General features: G+C 38.8%; 1 protein-coding gene and 1 long non-coding RNA gene across 3 annotated transcripts; one reads left to right on the forward strand and one right to left on the reverse strand.

Moving 5' to 3' along the window:
* Positions 1 to 8962: 8962 nt before the first annotated feature.
* LOC112435096 (uncharacterized) lies at positions 8963 to 11123 on the forward strand. The gene is made up of 3 exons (XR_003024405.2): positions 8963 to 9877; positions 10349 to 10567; positions 10773 to 11123. It is a non-coding gene; the product is annotated as an uncharacterized LOC112435096 (long non-coding RNA).
* Positions 11124 to 11238: 115 nt separating this feature from the next.
* On the reverse strand, positions 11239 to 17989 carry LOC112430006 (G2/M phase-specific E3 ubiquitin-protein ligase). Of its 2 annotated transcripts, XM_076886388.1 has the most exons (13): positions 17836 to 17989; positions 17036 to 17194; positions 16501 to 16807; positions 15772 to 15854; positions 15575 to 15627; positions 15245 to 15287; positions 14019 to 14089; positions 13728 to 13817; positions 13281 to 13591; positions 12987 to 13165; positions 12527 to 12696; positions 11782 to 11996; positions 11239 to 11682 (listed from the first exon to the last, which is right to left on the reverse strand). In XM_076886388.1, the coding sequence occupies exons 9-13, from the start codon at positions 13438 to 13440 to the stop codon at positions 11447 to 11449; spliced, it is 960 nt and encodes a 319-aa protein (XP_076742503.1). In that variant the 5' UTR covers positions 13441 to 13591; positions 13728 to 13817; positions 14019 to 14089; positions 15245 to 15287; positions 15575 to 15627; positions 15772 to 15854; positions 16501 to 16807; positions 17036 to 17194; positions 17836 to 17989; the 3' UTR covers positions 11239 to 11446. The 2 variants fall into 2 exon arrangements, with proteins under 2 accessions (XP_076742503.1, XP_076742502.1); XM_076886387.1 differs by lacking the exon at positions 17036 to 17194.
* Positions 17990 to 18324: the final 335 nt, after the last annotated feature.

The following is an 18324-nucleotide window of genomic DNA, read 5'->3' on the forward strand; positions in this document are numbered from 1 at the left end:
CATTTCACAAACAAAGGAGTGATAAACCAGGTGTTCAACTATTTTATCTAAACAATGGACGATTTTTCTAAAAAGTTGAAGGTGAAACCTAAAATGAGTGCGTCTCAGACTTTATGAAAAAAAATGTATGTAGCTACTGCGATATTTGTGTACTCCTGCTTTGAAGACTTGTCTTTAGGATTTTGGCCATTGCAATCTTGCTGTCAGGAGCAAAGGGTACAGCAAATTATGGAGCACCCATGTGATATCACCATTTCAATCACATTGTAGCTAAGCCTCAAACATACCCTGCATTATAATCTGCTGTGTTTTAAAAGGAAGTGTAATTAACAATATGTGTACAGAAGAGGACTTGACACTAGTGATTCATACCACAAACACGTAGGGCAGATGTTGTTTATGTACCAAAGATGGGTCACTTTAACCTGTTGCTAAGTGGTTGCTGGGCAACATGATGTGTTGTAATATATCATCTCATAATTCAGCTTTTGTGGCGTTAGATGAAATGTTACTGTTGTGAAATTAAAACAACAGAATTCTGTGTTGTAGATACATCAATATTAAAAGCAGGTAATTTTAGCCAGTTGCTAGGTGGTTGCTGGGGATCATGATGAGGTCATAATATCTGATATAGATAAGAACCTTCAGGGGCCTAAGATGTACCTGTGTGCCAAGCTTGGTTGCCCAACTCCTGATGCTGGTGGAAGAGTTTGCAGACAAACAAACAGCCAGAAAGAGTTCCAGGAGAAGTCGTGTTGTCATCTCATAGATGAGTCGCCCCCTGCTGGCCACAGAAATTAATACAGATTTAGGGCATATTCACACTGGCTTCATTTTTCAGACGATAGACTGTATGTTTTTGACATGAGGGGCTACATTCAGCGTTTATACAGTTTATGATGCATCTACAATGCTGGCAACAATCCCTCATCAGACAGCAAAATTATGCATGCACAGCTATCGTGACTCTGTAATTTAGAACTGGAGCTGGGAACTATAATAGATGTTGACAACAGAGAGTTTGGGGATTTTAACCATCTTCCTTCTTACTGCTCATATTTCTTGTGTTTTCTTTGCTCCTTTTAGCTTCTTTTTCATGATGCTCCCATAACAAAAAGATCCAAGTACTAATCAACAAGAAACATCCTGTAAAATCACAATTTCTAAATGGCATCCTCAAAACTATAGGTGGTTGTGTTCAAAGAGATGCTGGTTGTTAGATCTATGACAAGATGCCGCAAGGAGAAAAGGGCATTGTGAAGCAAGTTTTTTTGTTTTTTATGAGTTTAATTTGAGTGTGTGAGAGGAGAGTGTGTGAAATCTTATTCACTATAAATTCTCCACCAGGCTCCTACCAGCGGCTTTTGACTAAGCCCACACAGAAATGTGCTTGTGCTTATTTCTGTGTGTGTGTGAAGGTTTTTAGCTTTCAGGATAGCCCTCTGTGGACTCAGAGGTGGTGGTCATGGGGAAGAGGAGCAGCAAAATGGACTGGGGCTGTCCATTTTGCATTTCGCCTGTCCTCTCTCTCTCACACACACACACGCACACACACACACATCAAAGACTCAGAGCAGGGCCACTGAATCAGGCACAGGTGCTGAATACACAACACAGACCTCTAAACACCTGACAGGGAACAACATCTGAGTCACTGGAGATGGTACAAGGTAATGGGATGCCTAGGCAGTTGCTTTGGAACCACAATGGAAATCTGCATGGAAGGCATTTGAACTGGTAACAGCCTTTATAAAGGATAAAACCCCTTAGACAGATTCAGCACATACAGTCTGGATTTAAATGACCATGAAAGATTCATGAATTGCAAATCCTAATATCTATCTCTGTCACGCCCTCAGCAAGCTGGACAAAATGATGAGCATTAACTGTGTATTTAAATATCTAAGATACTCTTTTGGTGGCCATGGAGGGTTATCTTTATTGGAAATGACACTAGAAGGTGTTTGCACCTGTTTACACTGACTGTGGCCCCGTAGGTTGAGCTCAGTCAGTCAGTTAGTTTGAAGTCTAAAATGAGGCTACGACCAGATTGGTGCTGGAAATGTGCTAAATGTGCGTTGTGTATCTTTGCAGAAGCTATGCTCTTGTCATTATGTGATCTATGAATTACAGCCTTTACTGTAATTGCAACACAATGAGGGAAAATAAATATAAACGTGTGTAATATTGACACTATTATTTCAAATTATTCCTAAACTAAAAGAAAAAGATCACATAAAAAATAAGGATCGCATAATTCTGCTTGTCTGTTTGTTTCCAACATTGCATCTCAGTCAAGTCTCCCTAATTTTATATATGTGTGTGTGTGTGTGTGTGTGTGTGTGTGTGTGTGTGTGTGTGTGTGTGTGTGTGTGTGTGTGTGTGTGTGTGTGTGTGTGTGTGTATTCATGTTTTAAAGCTGAATAAGCAATACAAATGCTTGTGAGAGAACTTCTATTTTTTCAGCTGTCTAAAAGAAAAGATATAGAAATTAAGTGATACCTGCTGTAGGATTTCCTGAAAATCTTCCACCTATTATTGTATTGTGCTACCCTCTGCTGGTAAAAAAGAAGAGATGTCAAAACAACTTAACCGAGAGAATAGACTAAGATTAGTTCAGGCATGAGCTTATTGCTAATTCACTTCACAAATACAAAACCATTTTCTGACTTGGGTTCCTGTCCACAACATTCCGTAAGTCCAGAGTTACATTCCACATGTCATGATCATATTATAATTTATGGGTGTCAGATTTGTTTTAGGTTGTGAGCCAAATACAGCTCAGCTTCATCCATTACAACTACAGCTAACAACCAGTGCAAAGCTCTTCAAATGTGTCCCTTTCTTTCAGTGTAAAGAAGTCTGACATTTAACCCCTTCTTGTAGGAAAACTAAGTGCAATGTGCTCATTTCTTCACAGAGTCAGCACTGTACATGTCATATGTTATGCTTAAAAGAAAAAAGAAAATAAATTGTACAGAGATGGCCTTCTACCGGATGCTGGCAAACATTGCACTGGAAAAAAAACTTTTATTGGGAGCATGGATTCTGAAAAGCTCCTGAAAAAGGAGGGCATAGTGGATACTGAGGCCTCACTTCACCTAACATTTACACCACATTAATATCATTGCATGAGTGGTAACACAGTTTCCTAATTTGAAATCACTGGAAGTACAAATACAATTTAGCAACAGTGAAAACACTGCCATCCAAACAAAAGTATGTATTGCCCTACAATATGTGGGTAACTTCAAAGGTCAGTGTTACTGCTAGTTAGGATGGAGAACAGCTTTACTTTGTGCAAATAAAGATTGAAAGCTCTTTTCCTCTTTCTCTTTCTTGTGTTTCAGGCAAAGCAGCCACGTCGTTCTACACTGACCAATCACAAAGATAAATGAATAGTATAGATAGAGCTACACCAGCACGAATGTGTGTACTTTGGATCACTGTCCTGTTGGATCCAGTTGTGTCCAGCTTTTCAAGTTCCACATTGAAGAATGGAGAGGTAGTCCTCCATCTTTATTATTCCATGTTTCCTTTTGAGAGCCTTCCAGCTTTATGATGTCAACAATGGGATTCAAATCCACACCTCCAGGGTGTGTAGACCACTCGTCCAGCCTGACATCGGACCATCCAGTTGTACAAATTTTTAACATGCTGCAGAGACGTTTCTTTACAAAATAAGTTGTCACTGAGGTAGTATTGTGACTTTATGCGAAGGCTCCACTTTTTTAAGCATGTTTTACTGCAAGCATTCACATATTGTGGTTATATCAATTCCACAGCTGTTCAGTCACGTTACTGTCACCCGAGAAACATTACTTTTGTTTTTGTCTGTGTGTGTGTGTGTGTGTGTGTGTGTGTGTGTGTGTGTGTGTGTGTGTGTGTGTTTTGTATATTTCCTTTGTGTTTTATCCAACTTCTGATATCTTTTATGGGGGGGGGGGGGGGGGGGGGGGGGGCATTAACTGGTGTTATTTTTTGTTTTTTTGTTTTTTTTTTTACCTCTCATAGCAACTGTAAAAGCAGTAAAGGTATCCTATGACTTCAAGATTTTTGTTTTTGGTTGAATACAAATCTCAGGGATCACAAACATGAAGACTACAGCAATTGCCATGCTGCAAAAATTACCACTGCTATCAAGAACACTGTCAGTAACCGAAAGAACAAAGCTGTTAAAGATAAAGTTGGAACATTTGGTGAAATCAGCAACAACTAAATTTGTCATGTTATCAGTATGAAGCAAAAATTCTGGGAACCAAGTTAAAGTGTGAGCATCATCACATTTTCATTGGAGTTTTTGTTTGCTTGTTTGTTTGTTTGTTTGTTTGTTTGTTTGTTTGTCTGATTGATTGATTGATTGATTGATTGATTGATTGATTGATTGATTGATTGATTGATTGATTGATTGCATCGGCGGAGCGGGGCGGGTAGCTTACTGGGCTTAAGCCCGGGGTGTTGTTTCAGAAACCCGGGGTCTTTTGGAGTGTAATTTGTTTCATAGTTAGATGCCTGGCTGACAACTGTATAAAACAAAAACTACACACAATATTCGAAGCACATAGCGCACAGTCATAAATCCCCCCTAATTTTGGTATGATCCGAGCTCAGGCACTAGGCCACTGAGCACAGCACTTACACATGTGAGCGAGGGGGGAGAAGCTGCTGCCTGCGAGTTTGCTGTAGGAGAAGCGGAGCCAGGCAGACAGAGGAGAGCTTAAGTTTGACCAGGTACCAAAGCAAATCATTGGTACTGTACAAATAATGTAAACATGACGGTGTATCGCAAAAGATTGATATCAAACTGATCACTTGACCCATATTACGTTACTTGCTCTTGGAGTGAATCAACAAATGGCGAAATGAAAAGCCGAACAACAACAATGCTGTTTTTTTTTTTTAGAGAGTCTTAGCTTACATATGTGTTTATTTCATATTTTCAGTTGTTACCCTCCATGGCTAAACAAAGCACTCAACAATAGACATAAGGAGCTTCTTTCAAAGAAAAAACTCAGGTAGATGTTATTTTATATATTATGCTTTGTATGTTGTTCAGTATATTTCTATGCAAAACAAGAGGAATTTCAACACACAGCAGTATATTCACAGTTGAAACCAGATATTTACATATATCTGGTGGTGGTCAGAGGGCCTGGTGGCGCCAGTGTCCGGCAGCCTGGCCTCTGTCAGTGCGCCCCAGGGCAGCTGTGGCTACATTGTAGCTTGCCATTGCCAGTGTGTGAATGTGTGTGTGAATGGGTGGATGACTGAATGTAGTGTGAAGCGCTTTGGGGTCCTTAGGGACTGAGTAAAGCGCTATACAAATGCAGGCCATTTACCATTTACATACAGTTTAGGGAAAAAACATAAAAACATTTTTTTTACTGTTGAACATCAATGTTGAGTAAACTTTTTTGTTTTAGATAAATAAATATTGAAATATCTTTTGAATTAGTTAAATGTCAGAATAAAGAGAGACAGAGCTGTCTATTTTTATCACTTTCATCAAATTTAGGAGTACATATACACTTAGTTTATTGTTAATTAATAAGAAAACTCCAAACGATTCCATTCTGAGCTTAAGAAGCTTCTGATAGGTTAGTAGAGTCCATGTGAGTAAATTGGTGGCACAGCTGTGGATGCATATAAGGCAAAACACAGAGCCTGTTTCTTTGACATGGGAAAATCAAGAGATATCAATCAAAACACCAGGAAAAGAATTGTGGAGCTCCATAAGTGTGGCTCAATTTTGAATACAATTTGGGTGCAATTTGCAATTAAGAAATACAGATAGTTTCTCTCTTTACTCTTAAATTGAACAAATATGTTTTTTATATTTATCAATCTAAAAAAATAAACATTTAGTCTGATTTGATGTTTTACAATTAAAAAAGTCTTTTTGTTTTTTTCTGAAGAGTATGTAAATATCTGGTTTCAACTGTTTATTTGATGATGTTGGTGTTTGGCTTGATTTTTAGCACAAAGAGGGAGCGAGAGGAACAGAGAGGGCGAGAGAGGGAGATGGAGGAGAATGAGGACATATATGGTACAAATTATCTATTGAAAAGGAATACTTGAATAATATTGACACTGAAAATGTCATTGATAGGTTTGCAAAACTCAAGCTTCAAAGATACAGTCTCATGTTACCAGGTGCTGTAGCTCAGGTGGCAGAGCAGGTCAGCCACTAATCAGAAGGTCGGTGGTTCGATCCCAGGCTACCTCCTGGCTGCATGCCAAATATCCTCGGGCAAGATACTAACCCCATGTTTGCCTACTGGTGGTGGTGGTCAGAGGGCCCGGTGGCGCCAGTGTCCGGCAGCCTCGCCTCTGTCAGTGTGCCCCAGGGCAGCTGTGGCTACAATGTAGCTTGCCATTGCCAGTGTGTGAATGGGTGAATGACTGAATGTAGTGTGAAGCGCCAGTGTCCGGCAGCCTCGCCTCTGTCAGTGTGCCCCAGGGCAGCTGTGGCTACAATGTAGCTTGCCATTGCCAGTGTGTGAATGGGTGAATGACTGAATGTAGTGTGAAGCGCTTTGGGGTCCTTAGGGACTAGAAAAGCGCTATACAAATGCAGGCCATTTACCACAATAAAGGGGTGTTGTCAGTGTAGTGCAGGTCTATGATGACTTTCAGTGCTACTATCATCTAGTTTTGATTCTGGTTAAGTCCTAAGTAGTCCTGATTTTGAACTGTTGTAGTCCTGTTTTATGCATGTATGTATGTATGTTTTATGTATTTGATAGCTTGCTGCAAGACCTCACATCGAGCACATCTACTGCAGGTGTGGTGCCTGTTATCGGTCCCGGAGTTAGCAACATCCCCCAAGAACCCGAAGGATAGAGTCCTGGCCCCTAGCCCTGCCAGTGTAGCAGAAATGATGACGGATGATGATGGCAGCAGCAGCCGTTCTTCTCTGCGTGAGTAGCTTCATGTTGTTCGTGTGTAATTTACGTTGAGTAGGCTAACCACGTTATTAAATTAATGCATGTAAGGTGAACTAGCAAACATCATCTTAGCTACATGCGGCTGTCCTCTTGTTTGATAGTAAGTACTCTCTTCACCCTGGCCAAAAAGGCTAAAATGACCAAAGAAAAAGTGGAAAACAGCTAAACATGAGAGGTTTTTGGACAAAATTTGTTTTTTTCCATTGTTTAAGCACTGCTTCCAGCCAAGAGTGATGCCATATATGCCCCATAGCTGCAGAAAAGGCTAACATTGTTATCTTTTTACAAAAAAACAGCCAAACATGAGAGGTTTTTGGACCAATTTTGTGTTCTCCATTCTTTAAGCACCGGTTTGAGCACCGTTTAAGCACCGGCACCGTTTCAAAAGTACCGGTTTGGCACTGGTATCGTATAAAACCTAAACGATACCCATCCCTAGTTCTACCCTCCCCCAATCCCACATGCATACTACCTTTTAGGGCTAAGCCATGTGTGTATAAAATGTCTGGCTCCGCCTCTGATTGATTGTTTGTTTGTTATTTGAATTGGCCAGAATCTTCTGCCAGAAAGACAGCAACAATCCAAGAGTGTAACTGTATTTGATAAACACTGTTTACAACACTCTACAAGAAAAAGCTGGAATATTTTGAGACAAATGCCGTTTTTATAAGAGAAAAAGAATGGTCTGTGGGGGAACAATAAAAATCATGGTGGTTTGACTGACATATGACAGCTTCAAATTTACATGACAATAACTTAACTGGACATTTTATCGCACTGAAGTGTGTCAGGTGTGTCAGGGTAGAAGTAGTTAACAGTAGTTTTAATGCTTTATTCTGTCTTTTATTGGGTAGGTTCTATAGTATGGTTTTATGCATGTTTTTATATATTTTGCATACCTTTATTTTGGAGCGTTTTTCTTTTTACTTTCTACCCACACTTTAATCGGTGCAATTCGCCACACCTGCTTACTTACACTGTATTAAAGAAAGGAGAAGACACAGAGCATGTGCAGAAGTGGCACAGGCATGAAGACTGCAGAGCTTCAGCAGAGCAAATGGGTGGAGAAGCCAGACAGATCTCTGGGAAAGCCTTTCTCAGTGAGACACAACCAGTGAAAAGGGTGATTTCTCTGATGGTTGGTGCTAGAGCACCTCTGTCGCACCTGTGCATGTAATATTTGAGTGGGACTTCTCGCTTGGTTTTAGTTTGAGTTTTTTTGAGTTGATACTCCTTGGCTACCGTGACCATTTTCATTTTTTTTCTGCTCTCAAACTGATGAAAAACGACCTCCCTCTTCCCTCTACTTTTCCCTCATTACGCCTATTTTATTTGTTTGTTTTTTGTTGTCGTTTTTTGCTTGTTTTTAGTTTTAAACAAAGCAAAGCATCACTTTTAGAAATGTCGTGTTTCCTAAAGCCGTCTCCACTAATTGAACAGCAGCGCCCTCTGCAGTTGGTAGAAAGAAGTGACAAGAAGTGACAAGACATTTTTATGTCATTTTTCAACACATCTAAGAGATTACGTTCTAATCAATCCAGTACTTTTTGTCCAAACAATTTTATCCAAAAAGCTCAAAAATATTCATTCAAAATACATTAAGGGGATAACCCTGATTTTTTTTTTCAATCTTACATTAGACTCATATGACTTTGGGTGCTTTTACTACGGTGGCCCTGAAGTGCAAATCACACCAACAAATTGCTAAACACAACAACAAAATTGAGAGGCCCTGAAGTGCAAATCACACCAACAAATTGCTAAACACAACAACAAAATCGAGAAACAAAAAAACAAATGGAGAATCACAAAAACAAAACTGAGAATCACAAAAACAAAACTGAGAAGCACAAAAACAAAACTGAGAAGCACAAAAACAAAACTGAGAATCACAAAAACAAAACTGAGAAGCACAAAAACAAAACTGAGAATCACAAAAACAAAACTGAGAAGCACAAAAACAAAACTGAGAATCACAAAAACAAATCAAGAAGCACAAAAACAAAAGAAGAATCACAAAAACAAATCAAGAAGCACAAAAACAAAAGAAGAATCACAAAAACAAATTGAGAAGCACAATTACATTAAGAAAACCGGAAAGGGTAGGTACCAGTCGGCAACAGGAGACATCACTGATTGGACGTCCGCGCTGTTCATCTTTGGAACCGGAAGTTACTCTGCCTGTGGCGCATTTTTTTCAAACATGAACATTAGCGGTGACCCAAACATAGCTGTCGCTATTCGAGAATATTTTCATTCAGGACATACATACGAGGTGATACTGGATATGCTCAAGTGTAATCATGACATTGCAATTAGTATGCGTACACTGAAAACGCATTTAAAAGAATCTGGACTGTACAGACGAGGCAACTATTCTCCACTTCCTGAGGTGAGGCGTGCCATTTTGGCCGAGCTTCGAGGACCAGGACAATTGTTTGGCAAGTTCTCAAACAAAAACACAAGCTGCGTGTCAAGCGTGATGTAGTTATGAGGCTGTTGAGACAACTAAATCCTCAAGGAATCGCTTTGAGAACTCGAAGGAGGTTCACAAGACGCACGTATCACTCCATGGGGCCCAATTACATATGGCATGTAGATGGCTATGATAAACTGAAACCCTTTGGCTTGGCCCTGTCAGGATGTATAGATGGCTTTTCAAGAAGACTGATGTGGCTTGTGTGTGGAGCAACAAACAACAACCCGGCTGTTATAGCTCACAATTATATAAACTGTGTAAAGAGTCTTGGTGTGATACCAATGAGATTACGAACAGACTTCGGGACTGAGAATGTGACTATGGCAGCAATACAGTGTACCCTCCGTCACGCGCACACGGACTATTATGCTGGATCGTCAAGCCACAGTTACGGATCATCTACTGGGAATCAGCGCATCGAGTCATGGTGGTCTTATTTCAGAAGAGGAAGGTGGGTACATTTGTGTCTGGTAGGTGTAAGCTACAGTGAAAGCTGATCAGATCGTTTTTTTTACATGCATTTAAGAAAATAGAGTAGCGTCCTGCTGGACGTGTTGAAAAGTTGGATGAGATAGACGTTAACAGCCGTCACTTTATTGCAGGAACTCAAAATGGTCACTGTCAGCTGTTGTGCCGAAATGAGCATGCTTGCCTAGATTTAACGACGCCAATACAAAATGAAAAACTCAGACCAAACTCTCCACTCCTCACAATCAACACACAGAACAGAGTGAAAAGAATACAGCATTTTTAACAAGAACATTACTGCAGGGTCGCTACAATATTTATGGAAAACTAATATGCATTACTTTGTTTGACATCCATTTGTGGCATGTTTTAAATGGGACCAAAATGTAACAAACCCTATAAAATGACCAAGAACAAAGCTAAATTGATTCTTAAATATTAATTATATACCCAGGTCTCAGTTTTGGATGGACTTGTTTGGAGACCTAAGAGACTCTGGAAACTTAAATGGAAGCCACGAACACCAATGCTTGCTGAGATTCTGCTTCAGAGGGGTTCTACAGAAAGACCTGGATGAATGCAAAGACCTCTGGAACAAACATAGGATCCGGCCAAGCAGACTTGCATCGTGTCCAGGGGGGATTCCAAACGAACTCTATCTCTTGCCTCACAGGTATTTGAGTTCTTAACAAAATGAATTAACCTTTTGCATCAAACTAAATGCAAGGTGTTGTTATTGCTTAAGTTGGTTAATATATATTCATAATTTTACACATAAGTATGATACAGCAGTTTATAACATGTCACTGCATGCGTTGATTTATATAGTTCCATATTGTCAGCAAAAAATCCTTCACTGTTCTATTTTCATTTTGCAGATATGGTTCAAGAGACTGTGGATTTGCTGTTGAGGAGAGGGAACTGGATGTGTTTCCCAAGGAGGGGCTACCGGTTGGATTGTGTGGTGATCCAAACATTGAGGAATATTTACAACAGGCTGTACAACAAAACACACTGCAGCAGCCACAAGACTGGGAATCGGCCACAGAACTGTATTTGGCCCTGAAGGACATAGCTGGGTTTTAGATACCAACTGAACTTCAGTTTGTAATGACATTTGTCAGAGTTACTCTGACGAAGACACACACTGTGTTGAAACGTTAGTTTCTTTCCTTTTTTTGCACCTAATAAAACCTTTGGACTTGAGTGCTCCAGCCCTTCTGTTTTTCCTTCATTTTTTTAATGTTAGTAGTGTTTCCTTTCCCTCTTGCTAAATTGAATATAATATTGTTCATAATATACAGCAACTGGCATGAATTTAAATATTAACATTTAACCACAAGGAAACATTTACAATTTTCTTTAATAAAACCATTTACAAATAGTGTCCAGCATTTCTGTCACTTTTCCAACATACACAATATTAAGAAAAAACAACTAAATGTTTAACAATATGGAAGTTGCTTATCACATGAATGTGTTAGGTTCAGCTGCCGTTGGCACACTACTTAACAGGGTAACTCAGTAACTGTAACTTGATGACCTTGCTGATTTAAGAACATCCAAATCCTGGAGCATTTTGAATTCCAAAGTCCATGTTGGCCTTAAAGATGCCATATGAGTCACAGATGGGTAGCTTCAGAGTATTTGCACAGGTGTTTGCAACTGGAAAAGGCGAATCACTTAAAAACTGGATGCATGGTGGTGGTGTCATTCCTGCCGGTGGAACTGCCGTCAGCCCTGTGGCAAACATCATCAAATCTTCCAGACACACTGCTGTTGCCTTCTCTGAAAGAAGAAAGTAAACACTGTAGTACATTACAGAAAATTAATTTCCTTACCTCTCCTTTCATAAAACTATAAACAAATAAAAACGGCCATTCAAACCTTCACAATGAAGGAGATAATCTGCCCAAAAGCCAAGTGTTAGGACCTCCTTATGCCGCTTGTTGCTTCCTGCTGGGCTGAGATCTGGTCTGAACATGCTCTCCAGTTCTGAAGCAGTCAGGGCCTTTGCAGAGAAGCATAGGAGTGGGGCCAGCACACTGGAATGTTTTTGCAGTGCACTTAAAAAATTCAGACTTTCCAGTCCATCTTTAAATCTGCAAAGGATAGACAAATAACTAATAATTGGTTTATAGCTATGACTATTGCAGTCTTCTAAATTGTGTTTAAATGACTTTACCTACTAGATCTTTCATTATAAATTTGGACAGATTTCAAATGCATACACAAAAATAATTAATAGTGCTCATAAATTAACTGTGACAGCAAAAAAAGAAGAGCTCATTGGGATTTCAGCATTTAAAAAAAAAAAATAGTGCTTTCACACTGGAATAAACAAGTGTGTCGAAAAAGGGATCACCTCTTTTTATAAATAACTGAAAAATTAATCATGTTGCATGACTGATTATTATGGGTCATTGTGAACAATAAATGTATACTAAATTAGAGTTCTAGTGTCAAAAGGTTAATAGCGTGCAACAGTGGCTCAGGAATTGAGTTGTTGTTCATCAGATCACCGGATGCTACCGAATCAGTTTTTTCATATACATCTGAAGGTCTGAAAATGTCAGTGGCTGCTGTGATGAGCAACTGGCCATCCTGAATTTAAAAGGAGTAATGAGTTTACCGTTGTATGACACTTTGGTTTCTTTCAAGGATGTACCATCTGAGGTATTCCTCCACAAATGCTTGTTTCTCACAAGGCTTGACATTTCTGAGGCATCCAGCAGTTTGGAAGATTGTGCTGTTTTGCAAAATAAGATTGTGCAAAGACTCCTCTGATTCAGCTTTCAGGACCTATAAAAAAAAAAAAAAAAAAAAAAAAAAGGTTTACTGTAAGAAAAACAAAAATAATTTTCACTACTTTTACGATTCATTCAAACATTGGATTAAAGAAATAATCAATTTGTTATTTCACTTGTGTTGTTGGGAGGTGGAAATCTGTCCTTTCAGATTACAGAATCTACCTTGAACCTACTTTCAAGATATGATCCAACACGGATAACTGTTATCCTGATTTAATCTTTTAAACTGGCCCCAAGTGTCTTCTAAGTAAACCCATTCCCTGAGCCTAGGTAATTTTCTACCTGATGTAGAACTTTTGTGATCTCCTCATCTTGGACATCTTCTACAGTGGCGCTGAAACTCTGATTCCCTGTGATGTGGTTGACCAGGTTCTTGGAGAGGAAATGTGGTGCTGGTCCCCCATGCACAATGGATACAGCGATCATCTTTCCTGCTAAAAAGTACTCATCTTGCCTGGCAGCTGTAATACAGGGCACATAATTATCATGGTTAATTGCTATTAAATATGCTAATGAAAAAAATAAGCCAATTTTTATTAAAATTTCCATTGTAATAATTACGGAGAAAACATCCACCTCTTGAATTATATACAAGATAACGGCTCTCTGGAGGTCCATCAAAGATGGGGCGATTTCTCAGACTGCCCATAAGAAGTGTGAGGAATTCACGCCTCGGGCCACCTGTATCCAAACCGTCTTCAAAGCTGCCAGCATCATCATTAAACTTGATGAACATGTCGTAGTTGTCAGAGTATGTGCTGCGTCGAAATCCTCTAACAGCTCCATCCCATACAGCTGACCTTGATATATTGAACCTGCTGACCTTCTTGTGGTCAAGTTCCAGTGCCAAATTTGCAATAATTTCATGTGCCTCCAAATTGGTGTCTCTAAAAAAAAAAAAAAAAAAAAAAAAAAAAAGGGAAACTTATTTTTTAAAGGTGTATATACTTCTCTCATGATTGCATGATGTCTTGTACAGAACAAGATGGCGGTTAATTGGATTCAAATGTTTAAATTACTAACACAGGTTCTTCTGGGGGCTCAGCTTTGGCTTCGTTAGGAGTAGGATCTTCATCATCAATCACAATCGGTTCAAACAGCTGTGTGTAGTTTCTGCAGAGTGAAAACATGTACACAAAGTGTAGATGCAAAAATACAAATGCATAAACATGCAGTTCCACTTTTATAGAACGATTCTACTATTTATTTTTCTGAAGAATCAAATGTAAAAGAGTCAAACTACATACATTTATAATAATTGTGTGTATATATTTTGTGCAAACCTCTGGAATAATTACTCAAGATACAACGCACCTGTAACAGGAGCTCTCGACAGTGAGGCATTCAGTAGTGCCTGTATCGTTTTCTTCTTCCAAATCTATGACCTGGAAATACAGAAAAGAGGATGAATGAAAATTCATATTTGACCAATTGATAATTATTTTAATATAGGGAGCCTAAGTCTCCTCCCCTTCTGGTCTGCTCGTGGGTCCCTGAACAAAAGAAAAATGAATGGAAGTGAATGGAGCTATAAAAGTTATTTTCTGGTCTGCTTTGCCTTACTCTCTGAATCACACATATGTTGTACTTCAATTTAAATAATAAATAATTGTGTTTCGACTATGTCTGTAATGTAATTTGAGATTTGTTAGCTTGTAAAAATTTGTCCTTAAAATGACTACAAGTCAGATGTCGCAAATATGATGTCGCCTCAGAAGCTTTTCTCCCCCAGCGTAGCTGCTAATTATCACATGGCCAGATTTATAGTGGTTTTCTCCACATCATCCTGGAAGAAGGATTCGAAGCTCGCTAAACAAAACTAAGCTTTTCCTCTTCTCTGTGTCTGGTTCGATGATGTCAATTTTGTGAGACGAACATTTACATTTCGCCACGTCTTTTCAAACAAAACATAAAATAACCTTTGCCACCTGTCGCTTAAGCACTTTTTGGCATCAAAATGTGTTTATATACTTCACGGACATCATATTTTAAATTCATTATACACATCAAACGGGATCAGAAAAGAATTTTTATTGGCTCATAGACTCCTATTTTTTTTAGCAGTATGGGACCCATGGTCCGGAAGTAGATGGATGTACCTTAGGTTTCCTATCCCAATAGATTATCTAAAGGTACAGTAAGTAAGAATGAAATAAGAAATCCTGTGGTCAAATTTGTGTACTACAGTCTATCTTTATAAACAAACGAGTGACTCTCCCTCCTCCCGTTCCATGAGTTTCATGGCTACGGATCAGCGCCAGAAGATTCTAGATGACAAAGACGAGTCATACACAGTTAGTTTCAATGTAACCTTCCTTCCAACATGATTGAGACATTAGACTGCTTTGTGATTATTTCACTTAGTGTACCTTTAAGGGGTGGATGTTATAATCTATTGATAGTATGAAAATTGATGATGTGAAATGCATTGTATAATAACAATGAATGTAATAAGCAAACAGTGAATCGTCATCTCATTGCAAAGTAAAGGCGGTGGAGATTGTCTGCTGCACTGTTTTACTAATAAAATAGTTTTTTACCTGTTGTACTTCATTAGCAAGCACAAGATCCCCAGCACCCTTCCTTAGAGAACAAAGAAAAGCATTATTGTTGTGTACTGTGAAAATATTAATTGACACTTTGAAAATATTTAAGCATCTTGATTAACAAACAAGCAATACAAGTATTATGTAGTCCATGTTCCAAAAACCATATAAAGAATGAATGACTGTGTGTTATACTTGTATAACTATGCATGTGACAAATAAAGAACCTTGAACCTTTAACCTTGACAAAAGTGTATATCTCATTAATACAAAAGTTTAGGCAAAAAACAGTAAAAGATTACATGTTCTTAAAATATCACTTACTCATATTCTGCCGCTTTCTGTAAAGGACTGCTTTCATGTTGAAGTTCCCATGGCTGAAACAAACAAACAAACACACGCACGCACGCACACACAAAATGTATTTCACATATAACTATTAACTGTTTTACTGAACTGAGGCAAATGGTGGTGGCTAAACAATAAGAAAACTCTATAAAAAAAATTTAAATTGTACTTACCAGTGTATCAGCAAGATCAAACTCAGAGGGCCTTTTAATAACAATCTCGGGGTCAGAGTCAGACAAGTCTGAGTTTTCTCCAACTACAAAACATGAAAACAAATCAAGCTAAGCAAACTAAATTCATACTAATGTATGAAACTTTATTTGATCATGAATAATAGATTAATACGAAAGGCATAAAGTTAGCATTTAAAAATCATGACTCAGTAGATCCAAAAATGGCTGAATTTCATGTTTCCAGGAAGAAACATAACATATACAAGCTAATTTAGGCAGCAATGGTGGCAGAGGAGTTAAAAGCCCGCCCTGTAATCAAAAGGTTGAAGGTTTGAGCCCTGCTCAGTCTGTCACAGTCGTTGTGTCCTTGGGCAAGACACTTCACCCTCCATGCCAGGTGGTGGTAGTGGGAGGGATAGGTGGCATCTGTGTACAGCAGCCTTGCTTCAGTCAGTGAGTCCCAGGACAGTTGTGTCCACATTGTAGCTAATCACCAGCAGTGTGTGAATGTGTGTGGGTGAATGACTGGTTTTGTTGTGAAGTGTCTTGGGGGGGTTGTAGAACCCTAGAAGTTTCTATATCAAATACAGGCCATTCACCATTTTAATGTAGGTATGCTATTGACTTGCGTGCTTTATGCGTAATGTTATCATTTTACAATTTAAAAATTAGCAGTTGTTGAAACTAAGGGAATGTGTGTCAAAATCAAAACAAACATTAGCAGCTTACCATCTTCAAAGTCACTCTTCAAGCAGATGAAAACAGTGATTCTTTGATAAGGCTTGCCAACTTCAGCCTTATAAGCCTAAAGTGTAAATGGTCTTTGTGTTCCAGGGACAGTAATGACCTCAGTGCCATCCGGATACAGAAGAAGGAAAGGTCCATCTTTTAGATCTTTGTTAAAGTCCTTCATTTTTTTAACAGCTTGATTGAGCAGACTTGTGGCAGTAGCGTCAGGGTCTGTTGTTAGGAAAATAGTTTTTCCACGGTATGGCTTCAAACCACCCTTTTTTATGGTCATCAAGCCGACATTTATCTGTAAGGAAAAACACATGAACAATGGGCCAAGTAGATACTAATATGACTCTAAGCAGATCTATTCAAACTTGAATATTTATTAACTGCTAAAGAGGGATCTTCCTGACAACCTAAATGTACAATTACTCGTAAACAATTGTTCTTATTCTGGATAGCTTTACTACACTGAACATTTTTTACACAACTCCCCTAAGGAATAACAAAAGAATGTCATTAGAAAATTAACCTCAACTTGTTTTCAGACTGAGCTGAACCTTTCTTTTTTCCTTTTTCTTTAAGCCCTTCCTCCCTTCAGAAAACTTTTGCCTCTCTTCATTTTTCTTTTTTCTGTATTCTATGAAGGTGCTGAAGGTTGGAGTCGGGCAGTTTGAGGTAGTCTGTGATGCTAAAGGGAAACAAAGGAAAAATGTACTACAATGTCACACATTAAAGACATTCATTCATGTAACATTCCATTGTCCACACAACACGCAAATAAGGACAACACTGAATAATCTCACTAGAAAATTTCTACCAAGGAATGACAATGCAACTGATACTATTGACCAATACAATTCTACACCAGTAAGTTTTAATGTATAGACACATAATAGGGTTAGTTCCTAAAGTTAACCAAACATAATAAATGAACTAATTTATTATCGTTTCAGTTGTGGAAATGCTCAGAGGACTGTTCCACGAAGCAAGCTAATCCCAAAAGCCAGGCTCGATTGCCCCAAATTCGGTTCCAGGAACGAGGCTAACCTGCAGTCTTTCTGCTCATTCATTATGCAATATGCTTGTGGACAAGTCTGGTCCGTGGCACCCTAGCTGCGAGGTTTGTTAACACTAGAACTGCCCTCAAACCTTCACTACTAGAAAGGTCTTGAGCAGTCATTTTGACAGCTGCGTGCATTTTCAAATGAGCCTCGATTTTCTGAGCTCGCTTAGTGGAACAGCCCTCTGGTCTGCTATGGGCTGGAAACAGCTAACGCTAGGCTAATAAATCAATAAATAACAAACATTTTATTATGCTTATTAACTTACTCAATGGGAGTGAAGTGTCTCCGATGCAAGATGCGTGATAAAGCCTCTCGCCACAGCCGCTGCAAAAGTTCGGCGACTCCTCAACCAGCTTTTTCCCACAGCTAGGACAAAACATTCCGCAGTTCTTCTTCAAACGAAATGCGCCACAGGCAGAGTAACTTCCGGTTCCAAAGACGAACAGATCGGACATCCAATCAGTGATGTCTCCTGTTGCCGACTGGTACCTACCATTTCCGGTTTTCTTAACGTAATTGTGCTTCTCAATTTGTTTTTGTGATTCTTCTTTTGTTTTTGTGCTTCTTAATTTGTTTTTGTGATTCTTCTTTTGTTTTTGTGCTTCTTGATTTGTTTTTGTGATTCTTCTTTTGTTTTTGTGCTTCTCGATTTGTTTTTGTGATTCTTCTTTTGTTTTTGTGCTTCTTAATTTGTTTTTGTGATTCTTCTTTTGTTTTTGTGCTTCTTGATTTGTTTTTGTGATTCTCAGTTTTG

Source organism: Maylandia zebra, linkage group LG7 (assembly GCF_041146795.1).
Source record: "Maylandia zebra isolate NMK-2024a linkage group LG7, Mzebra_GT3a, whole genome shotgun sequence".
NCBI classification, from domain to species: domain Eukaryota; kingdom Metazoa; phylum Chordata; class Actinopteri; order Cichliformes; family Cichlidae; genus Maylandia; species Maylandia zebra.